The following is an 11,968-nucleotide window of genomic DNA, read 5'->3' as shown; positions in this document are numbered from 1 at the left end:
TGCCTGCCCGCGCGCTCCTACCCCACGTGACACCCCGCCCCTGCCCCGGAAGTGCTCCCCGCCCGGGCGCTCACTTCCGCGGGGCCGCTGGAGGCGCAGGCAGCGCAGGGAGCCGCGAGCGGTAGGTGGGGGCGCCCCGATCCCGGCCCGGCCCTGGCTGCACGCGCCGAGCCGAGCCGTCCTCGGGCCAGTGCTGCCCCCGGGGGCTCGCCCGAGCGGCTGCGGCTCCTTCGCTTTCCCGCTCCCGGCGCCGCGCTGCGGGGGCTGCGGGGCCGGTGGGTCGGGGCTGCCTGGGCGACAGGCGGCGACTCCCCGTCCGGGCAGGGCCGCATCGATCCGCCTCCTGCGGTCACATCTGCGGGCGAGCCGTGCGCTCCTGCGCGGCCTCTCCGGCTTTGCTGCAGCGCAGGCTGCCCCGCCTCCCCCTGCAGGTGTCTCCCGGCGGCGGGGCCGGAGGCTACTGCTGCGACTAGGGATGTAAAATCCCATGGGTTAAACACTATCCAGTGCCCCTGCCCAAGCTTGCTGAGGAGGGGGCTGCCCCACCTCCTGGCCACGGCCCCACCGGGCTTGAGCAATTCCCTGCTTGCTCCTGCCCCTGCCTGTTATCCATAGCCGGTAAGTATCCCCCAGTGAGGGCGATGCTTACTGGTTAACTGGTTATATCCCCAGCTGTGAGCCCTGCTCTCTGCAGGGTTTGGGGGCTTCTTTCCCCATTCCCACTTCTGCTTTTCTGAGGACTCAGGCCACCCCCTTCTCAACAGCTTCCCAGAGCTGAGGGCAGAGCAGCTGGTGGATTTGGGGAGCTTGATCGTTAGGGGAAGGACTGTGTCAGTGGAAAAACTGGTGTCTGGGCACGTGAGACTCCATGCTCATGTTGGAGAGGGCTAGACTTGTCCCGTGTAGAAATCCGTTGACCTCAGCTGGGCTTCTTGGGGTATAAATGTGGCTTATAGGCTGCTTTCTCACAGCTGCTGTGGTGGGCTCTGCATGCCACTGGAACATGGCACTCGCTACCTGCCTTACTCCAGCAGCAGAGGCATGGGCTGCAAAGTTGCCAGTCGGCAAAGCGCTGGTTTGGGAGAGGAAGTGCCCTGTGTGTATGTTCTGTGGCAGCTAACGCTACTGAAGAGTTGGTGATGGCAGAAAACTGGCACACTCCGGCTCAGCTAGTGGAACTGCCTGCTAGAGGTGTATGTTCTAGGGATGTTAAATTGCAGTTACTCAACTACAGTAGTTGATGGAATTTCCATGAACTACTCGATTAGTTGATGAAGGGGGAAACTGCAGAGCTGCAGTGGGACCCCTTTACAGCTCTGCCTTTTAGATGTATATTAAGTGCCGGATGCATTTAAAAGGCAGAGCTGCAGCAAGGGGAACCAGGCGAGAGCCGGGACAGCTGATTCCTGGTCCCCATGCTACGCCTCTGCCTCCCCTGCCCCCCAGGCAGCAAGGGTGGTGGAAGCGACTAGTTGAGTCTCTGCATGCTTATCAGGTAGTCGACTAGTTGCTTACATCCCTAGTACGTTCTGCTGTGGCTGGGCTCCTCCCCTGCTCACCTTCTAGGATTCCGACAGCTCGTCGGATGCGGGTCAGATGTAACTTGATTTCGCTGCCACCCAGAGGCGTGCATAGCAGCACGGTCTAGGGCAGCTGTTCCTTGATCTGAGGGCTGGCTGGGCTTGCCTCCTCTGGCTGATGGGTTCAGTGGTGCTTTAGAGACCACTGCGCTGTGGTGCCTGCCCTTTACCTTGTCTCTGAATGCCTGGAGGTCGGTGAGGCCTAGGAGACCCTACTGTTTGTATTGGAGTCCCGGTGTGCTAGATGCTGCCCACACACAGTAAGTACTACAGTCCCTTCCCCAGAAAGCTTATGGTCTATGCAGATAAATCGAAGGATTGCAAGGGAAACTGAGGCACCGAGCTTTACTGTGACTTGCTGCAGGTCAGGGGCAGAGTCAGCATTCCACTGTGAGTGTTCCACTTGTTCTCACTAGTGTGCTAGAAGCGGCTTTCCAAGCGGTCTAATCGCCATGTTTGTGACTTCAGACCATCTTGCTTGTCCTCAGATGCTCACTTCTCTCTGCCTCTCCTCTCTCTCTGGAAAGTCAGCACTGTCATCATTAAAAGCTCAACATCGTCCACCATAAGCTCTGTTAACCCTCTGCCCCAAACAGCCAGGCTGTTATTCAGCAGAGTTCCTAGAGTGAAACCTGAGCTTGTGGTTTGTGGCTCCCACCTGACTTGTGGTTTCTGGTTTGTGAGCAACACAAACCTCTGCAGCCTAGAGTCACAGAGCACCGAGTTCCCTGCTGCTGTCAGGGCCACCACGGCGCAGGCTCAGCAGGAGCTCTCGCAGCTTGGGATGGCAGTCGATTGTTAAAGAAACTGTAACCTGGCACTGGAGTTGGGGCAGGGCTTCTCATTTGCCTCTGGGGTAGAAGGAGCCCTGGAATCTCAGGGTCACTGGCTTCTTTCCATCATTCAACTTGACTCCCAGAATTCCTGGCTTCACATTCTAGCCTGCTCAAGTAGCCGGGACCAAGTCTCGGGTCACAGCCATGTTGTCAGGGTTGAGGCTTGGCTGCTTACAGCCTTGTCCAGGTGTTCTGGAGAGGAGAACAGAGTTCCACTAAAATGAGTTGCTTTAAAGTTTGGTATCCGTCTGTTTCCTTATAATGCACACGTGTGGCCCCCTTCTGTGACGTAGTGGGGGTACTTGCTGGGCTGTGGTGACCCCTGCTGTCTGGAGCAAGACCCAGCAGGGAAAACCTCACTATGCAAAGGTGATGCCAAACTGGTTGAACCAGATACCCCCCATGGAGAGGAACAAAGGAAGGTGAAGGCTGCCCTGGCTGGGGGGGCAGGGCTGGAGGAGAGTGAGTTTAGTTGGTGTCTGGGAGCATGGAGGAGACAGCCTAGGGAAGGGACTGGAGTTTAGGGGTCCAGTCTCCCCCATCTCAAGGGGGCCTGAGGCATCCTAGCCCAGCTCTGGGACCAGATTCCATCTGTGCTGTGCTGTATCCTGGAGAGGCAATAAACTTCCTCTATTCCACCGGCTGGTGCAGTCTGTTTGTGCCATTTCGGGGTGCAGGAGACGGGGAACCCCCAACGCGCCGTCACACCTTCATCCGGACATGGGCAATAGTGCTACTGCCGCGTGGGCTGAGACCTACCACCCGCTTCCACTCGTCGCCCCAGCTGTCCAGTTTGTATCCTGTAGCCTTTTCCAGAGTGCCCGGGAACGTAGCGACTCTTCTCTCGGACTGCGGTACCCACGGCCCTCCTCTCTTTCCAGGAGAGAGTGTGCAGGGCTGGAGCTGCAGCCACAGAGCCCTGTGATATGGGCCTGCAGCCTGAGCCGGTTTGTTTTCATTTCCTGGGTTTGGCGTCTGAGAGAGGACTCGAACCCCACGCTGCAGTAAAAGCCATCTGCTCTCCAGCAGGGAGCTGGGAAGCCAAAAGCAAGGTCACAGCCTGGCCCTGTCACGCTTGCTTTGAGAACTTGCTTCCCTTTCAGCATTTCTGCCTCTTTGCCTCTGCCTAGTTGAAGTGCACAAATAAAACACTGATGCAGGAGATATGGCTTGAGACTCCCCCCGCCCCCCCCCAGGCCAGATAACTCCTCTTCACACTTGAATCGGATGCAATAAACTATTCTTAAATCCCAGTGTTGGCACTTTGGAGTTCAAGGAATTCATGCAGCTAGAATGGATCTTAACGTGCCCCCATCTGACGTCCAACTACAGGTTGACTGCGAAAGCATGTGCTGAAATACCCGAGAGCACGGAGGCTAGAATGCAGGGGGGAGACCCGACAGCCCCATGTACTAGCCAAACAGTTCTTGCCCTAAATGCTAGGAGTCCTTTTCAGTGACTGTTCTGTCAGTGTCCAGGCTGTTGTTGCTCTATGTGGAAAACCCCGCCTCCTTGGTCCCTTGCAATATCCACAGGCCTGTGCTCTGACTCTTCAGTGGAGCGTCTGGCAATTCCTGTGTCTTTTGGGACACAGCAGCGTTCCGCCTGGTCTCCAACACAGCGATACGCCAGCTGCCTCGCAGGAAGGGGGAGCCAGGTTGCTTTCCGGCTCAAGTAAGACAGTTTGATAAGCAGGATAGTCCTCTGCCGACGGATTGCAGCAAGCCCTCCCTCTTGTCGCGGCAAGCCTAGGATCCCTGCAGCGATGTGCAGCCCCATGCTGCAGCACGCTCCGGAAGCGAAGTGCAGGCCGGTCGGAAAGCTGGCATTCTGTTATCGATTCCCGAGGCTCTCTGTGGAGGACACGGCTACATCAAGAGAAGTCGGGGCACTAGTCCGCTCTGCCTCCCTCGAAATACAGACAAGCAAGGTGACCACCATGCTGCTGTCTCTCGAAGGGCGTCTGCTGCATTTAGCAGCTCAGCACGGATCCGGAGGTGCAGCCTGAACTCTGGGGCCTAGAGCCTGAGCTTGAACATCTGCATCACAGTCCCATAGCCCCTTACCTTGTCAGCTGGCATGGGCCAGCTGGGGGTGTGTGACTGCCGGGTGGCACATCTAAGGGCTGGCCAGCTGATGTCCCCATCCAGGCACAGGCCAAGGAGTGAACGTGACGTTGGGGCAGCCTTCTGTGTAGCAGCTTGGCCTTTTACGTATAACCCCATAACTAGCACAGCCCTCTTCCCTATTGCAGGGCAGTGGGGTGGGACCCCAGCTCTTCTGCTCTGCACTGCAACGCCCCATCTGTGTGCCTTGTCTCCCTTGCTTCTGGAGCAGAGATTTCTTCCCTGCCTCACCGGGAGGGGGGCTCCATTCAGTCGTGTCCACAGCGCTCCTGGCGTTCTCTCGATGGATGCTGCTGTCTACATTCAGCAGCTGCTTAGCCTGGTGATGTTGGGAGGAGGGGAGCTGTAAAGCCTGGTTTATCCTCAAGCCCCGTTTGTGTTAAAGAACAGACCCCCTAGTACAGGCTGGGTAGCATGCAGCCTGGGGGCCAGACCCGGCCCACCTACCACTTGGATCCGGCCCCGGGATGGCATCTGGCCGCTTTCTAGTTCTATCCTGCTGCCCGTGCCGCTGAGTTCCAGGTGGGCTCAGGCAGCAGGATCGTATTGAAATGGCTCCCAGCTCCCAGTCACGGGGCTGCCCTGGCAGGGCCGGAGCCACAAGCCCTTTGAATAGCCGCAGCAATCCCAGGGGGCTGCCAGGCAACGCGGTAGCGGCAGGGCCGGAGCCACAAGCCCTTTGAATAGCCGCAGCAATCCCAGGGGGCTGCCAAGCAACGCGGTAGCGGCAGGGCCGGAGCCGCAAGCCCTTTGAATAGCCGCAGCAATCCCAGGCGGCTGCCAGGCAACGCGGTAGCGGCAGGGCCGGAGCCGCAAGCCCTTTGAATAGCCGCAGCAATCCCAGGCGGCTGCCAGGCAACGCGGTAGCGGCAGGGCCGGAGCCGCAAGCCCTTTGAATAGCCGCAGCAATCCCAGGGGGCTGCCAAGCAACGCGGTAGCGGCAGGGCCGGAGCCGCAAGCCCTTTGAATAGCCGCAGCAATCCCAGGCGGCTGCCAAGCAACGCGGTAGCGGCAGGGCCGGAGCCGCAAGCCCTTTGAATAGCCGCAGCAATCCCAGGCGGCTGCCAGGCAACGCGGTAGCGGCAGGGCCGGAGCCGCAAGCCCTTTGAATAGCCGCAGCAATCCCAGGCGGCTGCCAAGCAACGCGGTAGCGGCAGGGCCGGAGCCGCAAGCCCTTTGAATAGCCGCAGCAATCCCAGGCGGCTGCCAAGCAACGCGGTAGCGGCAGGGCCGGAGCCGCAAGCCCTTTGAATAGCCGCAGCAATCCCAGGGGGCTGCCAAGCAACGCGGTAGCGGCAGGGCCGGAGCCACAAGCCCTTTGAATAGCCGCAGCAATCCCAGGCGGCTGCCAGGCAACGCGGTAGCGGCAGGGCCGGAGCCGCAAGCCCTTTGAATAGCCGCAGCAATCCCAGGCGGCTGCCAGGCAACGCGGTAGCGGCAGGGCCGGAGCCGCAAGCCCTTTGAATAGCCGCAGCAATCCCAGGCGGCTGCCAAGCAACGCGGTAGCGGCAGGGCCGGAGCCGCAAGCCCTTTGAATAGCCGCAGCAATCCCAGGGGGCTGCCAAGCAACGCGGTAGCGGCAGGGCCGGAGCCGCAAGCCCTTTGAATAGCCGCAGCAATCCCAGGCGGCTGCCAGGCAACGCGGTAGCGGCAGGGCCGGGAGCCGCAAGCCCCTTGCTGTGTGTTTAATTCAAAGCCTCTGGCCCCAGACGACTCTGGGTGGGGACAAGTCCCCAGCCCCGCCCCTTCCACTCCAGACTCCGCCCTTCCAGGGTACGGTGGAACCAGCCTGTGACCACGTACCAAAATGCAGTGTCATCCCCCCTCCCCTGTGAAAATGACTGCTCACGAGATGTCCATGATCCATCAACTGCCCGGTAAGGGGGATGCTTTGCTGCTCCTCTGCCTTTGAAATGTACACGAGCCACCTGGGACCCTTGTACATTTCACAGGGAGAGGTGCAGCAGCGGGGGACCCCGTGCCAGTGGGGCTTTTAAGCCAGCTCCCCCCAGCACTGGCTCCTGCTCCGCCCCCCCTTGTAACAGAGGCAGCAGGGGGTGGGGAGGAGCAACTGGTCAACTGGACTACTGATAAGCCTAGGCTTGACAGGTAGTCCGCTAGTCACATCCCTATTGCCCACCCCTGCCCTAATACATCAGGTCTGGCTTTGAGTCTTCCTCCTCTCCCACTTGGCTTGGGCAGGGAAACTAAACCGGTCAGCTCTCTTATGCCTGGGGGAATTTTGCATCACTGCACATGTACAGAATTCATGCCCCCTGCAGATTTCTTTGCATCCCTGTAGAAAAATGACTTCTGCCTGGAAAGCAAAGTGTTAGGTGCCCTTTGCAGCAGTGCAGGCAGGCTGGTCTGGGCACCTCGAGCGGCCAGCAGACACACATCACTGCTGGGGAAGAGGCTTGGGTAGTCGTGTGCGTGCGAGAGAGACAGAGACTCTGTCCTCGCAGCGTGGAGGGGCAGGGCTTCAGGGTGTTTCCGAGGAAGTAGGAGTGGAACAGGCCGTTCCCATTGGGCAGAGCTGAATGCAGCAATGTGTTTGCTAAGTAAGTTGTTTCCATTTTCTTGTGAATTTCCCCAGGAGGATAAAACAGGAACAAAGCATGAAGGCTCCAGTACGTTGCCAGAGTGGCATGAAGGACAGTAAGGGTGCGTCTGCCCCACACGACGAAGTGGAGTTAAGATACGCAACTTCAGCTGTGTTCATTGTGTAGCTGAAGCCAGAGTAGCTTAACTCAGCGTTCGGTGCTGTCTCGCCTGCAGAAAGTGGAGGGAAGAACACGCTCCCTTCGACTTCCCTTGCACCTTGTGAAAGCAGGGCTACCAGCATTGGCCGGAGCGCCCCTCCCTTCCAATTGGCTGTCTTCGCTTGAGATCGAAAGGAATAGCTTGGCTCTTCCTCTGCAATGTAGATGTGCCTGTCGTTCTTAGGGTGCTTATTGTGCTCCCGTGATCTAGAACTGGTCTACATTTTGGACTGAAAAATGTTCTTGTCAAAATGTGCTCCGTGAGCTGGGCTCCGCGCGGACCCTCGGGGGCCGGCGGGAACCGGGAGCTGGGCTCCGCGCGGACCCTCGGGGGCCGGCGGGAACCGGGAGCTGGGCTCCGCGCGGACCCTCGGGGGCCGGCGGGAACCGGGAGCTGGCGTCTCCACCTCTCACTTGCTGTCCGTGTCCTGTGAGGGACCGCTGAGCATGCACTGGCTGCGTGTAACTTTTGAGGGCTAGTGAGAAATAAAGGATCAGGCCTAGCTACATTAGACAGGCAAGGGGAGTTGGGGATTTCTCCAATGCTCCCAATTCCCAATATCCAGCCATTGTGTTGCAGTTGAAATAAATTACCAATGTAATTAATCCATAAATAAGGTCCATCTGCTAGTGGCTAGTAGCCAGGGTGGGCAGGGCTCATGGCCCTACCTGTGGTTGGCAGAGGCTGAGAGGTATCACGTGATTCAGCTCTGTTCCCTCCCTCTGGGGCACCGGGCACTGACGGCAGTGGGCAGCCAGGACGCTGGGCGAGACGGACCTTTGGTCTGACCCAGCCTGGCTGCTCTTATGAAACCAGCCTGATTATATTGTGGTGCTTTTACAGCCTTCTCCAAAGGCCCCTGACTCCGTAGCTCTCCGCCTCCTGCAGAGCCGGGCTGTCAGGCTGACCTCGGCCGACTGGGATTGTAGAAGTGGCCTAGAGCGCCTGGCTGGAGCCGTGCCTGAGAGCTGGTATGAAAAGGCCCACGTCTCGGGGGACGTTGCCGAGCGGTGGGGGTCTGCACTGTGCTCTGAGCTGCACTTGTTCCTTTACCTTTCCCCGAGAGGGAGGCTGCGTGTTCCTCCTTTGGATGAGGCGCGTTCCCGTGCCAGGCGGCGCAGGCCTCCGGGTGCGTCTTCGCTGGAATAAATGGTCCCTTCGCTCCAGGCAGCGGTGCAGGTTATTGCTCTAGTTGTGGGAGTCTTGCTTAGGGATGGCTTGGCAGTGCAGCCATTTGGGTCACGAACTGTGTGAACTTGAGCAGAAATTCTGGTGTCGACAGAATGAGCCCAGCACAGGCAGGACTGACGTCCCTCCGGCAGTGTCCTCCTGAGGTGTCAGCACCCGGAGCCAAGGGGGGGTTAGTCTCTGCAGCCCAGGCCTGTCCTGGGGCTCTTGATGAGCAGGCCCGTTAGCAGCCGTGGGCTGGGCTGCGCGTGGACATCTCCCCAGCACCGCCGGCCCCCCGCTCTGCAGGGCAGCAAGCTGGGACCGATGCTCGCTCACTCACGCGCCGTGGGTTTTTCCATTCTCGTCCAGGCCACCGAATGGCCAGCTGGGATAATGGCACGTTGGCTTTTCTTCGCTGCCCTCTGGGTGCAGCGAGAGGGGAAGGAAATCCTGCACAGCCTGCCTCGCTGCCCTTCCTCTGAGGGGTAGGAGTGTGGCCCCATGCTGGCCGGAGCGTGCGTGTGCTTGTTGCTTCTCCTGAGGGCAGAGCTGCCACATTCTCGGCGTATTTCCTCCAGGATGCAGCCCGGCCTCAGTGGTTTGTTTCTCTCCTCAGACACCACAAACCAGGGACCAAAATGACAGACTCCAAGTACTTCACCACGACGAAGAAAGGTAACGCGCACGTGCGGGTCGCTCGCCCTTCCCAGCCAGCCCCCAGGTTCCTGTCGCTCCCTGCGACCGCCCGTGCGAGTCCTGCCCGCTGCCCCGATCGTAGTCACTGCCATTCCCCTGTGCCACGGCTGACAGGCCAGGGGGGTCTGTTTCGCTGCTCTCATAGAGGGGAAAGAGACATGCTTGCTGAGGGGTGACTGGCCTCCGTGCAGGTGTCTCCTGCAGGTACCAGTGAAGTGGGGTTAACTTGCTCACTACCTGCAGACAGCACTGCCCGTCACTCAGGTGCTGAGCATTCCAGATACGGCAGCTCCGGGGCCGGGCAGAGAGCGAGCCGGGGCCCGGTGCCTTGGGGCTGCGGCAGCTCAGGGGCCGGGCGGAGAGCGAGCCGGGGCCCGGTGCCTTGGGGCTGCGGCAGCTCAGGGGCCGGGCGGAGAGCGAGCCGGGGCCCGGTGCCTTGGGGCTGCGGCAGCTCCGGGGCCGGGCGGAGAGCGAGCCGGGGCCCGGTGCCTTGGGGCTGCGGCAGCTCAGGGGCCGGGCGGAGAGCGAGCCGGGGCCCGGTGCCTTGGGGCTGCGGCAGCTCAGGGGCCGGGCGGAGAGCGAGCCGGGGCCCGGTGCCTTGGGGCTGCGGCAGCTCCGGGGCCGGGCGGAGAGCGAGCCGGGGCCCGGTGCCTTGGGGCTGCGGCAGCTCAGGGGCCGGGCGGAGAGCGAGCCGGGGCCCGGTGCCTTGGGGCTGCGGCAGCTCCGGGGCCGGGCGGAGAGCGAGCCGGGGCCCGGTGCCTTGGGGCTGCGGCAGCTCCGGGGCCGGGCGGAGAGCGAGCCGGGGCCCGGTGCCTTGGGGCTGCGGCAGCTCTGGGGCCGGGCGGAGCCTGAGCTGGGGCCTGGCACTGCTGAGATGCCTTTAGGCTGCTTTTATCAGCTGTGGCAGCTCAATAATGCCCGCGGGTGCAGCTGCCAGCCTGGCCTGTTGGTAACGCACTTGTTAAAGGGCGCGGGGGGATCCCGGGGGCTGAGCCCTTGGCTGGAGCAGCCCGAGGAGTAACTCTTGGGGTGCTGCGTGCCCGTCAGGGAGGGGAGGGTGTCTGCAGAGGGATTTCTGCAGGGCGGGGGGCGAGTTACAGGAAGCTTAGGAAGCTAGCTGTGACCCCAGCAACACACGGCGGGCAGGACACAGCTCTGCCTGTCTCACCCTGGCATTCACACGCGTCCCTAGTGCACAGAACTCCCCTAGCTTCTAATTGTGTGTGTGTGTGTGTGTGTGTGTGTGTGTGTGTGTACATACACACTCTGCTGCGTCAGTTTTCTAGCGCGCAGCCCCCTGGAATCCCCTGGCCCCTTCCACCCACCTAGTCCAATGCCCGTCCCTCTCCTTTCCGCCCTGGGCCACACGCTGGTCTCTGCTGACCGATGGGCTGGCACAGAGTCCCTGAGTCCTGTGCTCACAAGCTCTGTTCTGCCGTGTGCGCCTGCGGCTTCCCTCCCTTGCGTTTCACACCGCGGGCTGGCTGAGTCCTTGCTGGGGGCCCCGCCCACCTGGACCTGCTGCCACACGGATGCTCAGGCCAGACAGGACAGTCAGGCAGGGTGCACTGCTTGCCACGGTGAAAGCGTGCTCGGAGAGGCAGCTCCGCCTGGCTTCATACAGGGCAGTCCCAGAGCATCGCCCTGCGAGCTTTGGCTCGGCTACCCCAGCGCACGGCTCCGCGCGGGAGACGGCTCATCGGTAATGAACAGCTCGCGCCCTCAGAGCCGAGCACGCAGCCTCCTTCACGATTGGAGCGGCTTCCTAGAAGCCGCCGTGAAGTGTCACTTCCCCCGTCCGCCTGCAAGGGCTGCTGGGCGGTGAATGTCCGTGTGGAGCCGAGTTCACCCTGGCAGCAAGGTCCAGGCTGCCCGTAGATGGCAAGGCCAGACGGGATGCACAGCTCACAGCCGTGCCTGCCTGCCTGGGGACCACGCCCTTTGGTGGTGGGTAGTGGGGCCTGGGGCTGGCTCCCAGCTCTGCTTCCACCTGAGTGTTTCTAGTGCCTCTCTGCTAGGCCAGTTCTGCTGGCTCTGAGCCGCCATCCGGGGCATTGGCAAACGTAAGCTGTGCTCGCTGAGGCAGCCCAGCCTCAGGGAGCGGCCAGACCCAGACCTCAGACTCGTCCCGAGCCGGGTAGCGTGTCGTGACCCTGCCCAGTGGGCCCTCCTGCTCGTCGCCCCGGGCGTAGCCTGGCGTGGCTGCGTTCCCAGCCAGCGAGGCTCAGACCAGGCTGGGACGTGGCATTGGAGCGGTTCCCCCGCCGGCCTGGCTCGCCGCGCGTCCCTCACCTTCGGTTACGAGAGCAGGCAGGCAGTTGCTCCGCAGGCACGCGGGATGAGGAGGGTCTAGGCGGGAAGCTGTCTGCCCAGGGCAGTGTTCACGCCTGGCTCCCTTTGGCTGCATCTGCAGGGGAGATCTTTGAGCTGAAGGCAGAGCTGAACAGCGACAAGAAGGAGAAGAAGAAGGAGGCCGTGAAGAAGGTGATCGCGTCCATGACCGTTGGCAAGGATGTCAGGTGTGCTGCCGTGCGTGGCGTGGGGAGGCTCTGGGGAAGCCATCTCTTGCTGCAGGGGGGCCCGAACGAGAGCCAGCTGCGGGGATGCCCTGGCGGCTGGCCCAGACCTCGGCTTGAGACTGAGTGCCGCGTAACCGGGCCTGTGGCTTGAGGCCTGCCTCAGTTTCCATGGCAGACGGCTCCTTTTGGCTCTGGTCTCGGGTGAGAGCTTCCGGGGGAGCGCAGCCTCTGCCCTGCAGGGGGATGTTCTAGTGGGGGCAGGCGCAACTCGAATTTGC

The 11,968-nt window shown here is 61.2% G+C and overlaps 1 protein-coding gene across 4 annotated transcripts in view; it reads left to right on the top strand.

Annotated features, from left to right (window-relative positions):
• The first annotated feature begins 6 nt into the window (after positions 1-6).
• Positions 7-11,968, top strand: part of AP1B1 (adaptor related protein complex 1 subunit beta 1) — a 33,804-nt gene continuing 21,842 nt past the window's right edge. For 2 of the 4 annotated variants that reach the window (XM_075897916.2, XM_075897915.2), the window contains exons 1-2: positions 9,092-9,150; positions 11,585-11,690. In XM_075897916.2, coding sequence (XP_075754031.1) covers positions 9,114-9,150; positions 11,585-11,690 — 143 coding nt within the window. In that variant the 5' untranslated portion in view covers positions 9,092-9,113. Of the gene's footprint in view, positions 122-8,148; positions 8,277-9,091; positions 9,151-11,584; positions 11,691-11,968 lie in introns of those variants that run through there. The other 2 variants (XM_075897917.2, XM_075897918.2) reach the window with 2 other exon arrangements.

This window comes from Pelodiscus sinensis, chromosome Z (genome assembly GCF_052426305.1).
Source record: "Pelodiscus sinensis isolate ZL-2025 chromosome Z, ASM5242630v1, whole genome shotgun sequence".
Taxonomy (NCBI): Eukaryota; Metazoa; Chordata; order Testudines; family Trionychidae; genus Pelodiscus; species Pelodiscus sinensis.
This window is presented reverse-complemented; position numbering and strand designations above follow the sequence as displayed.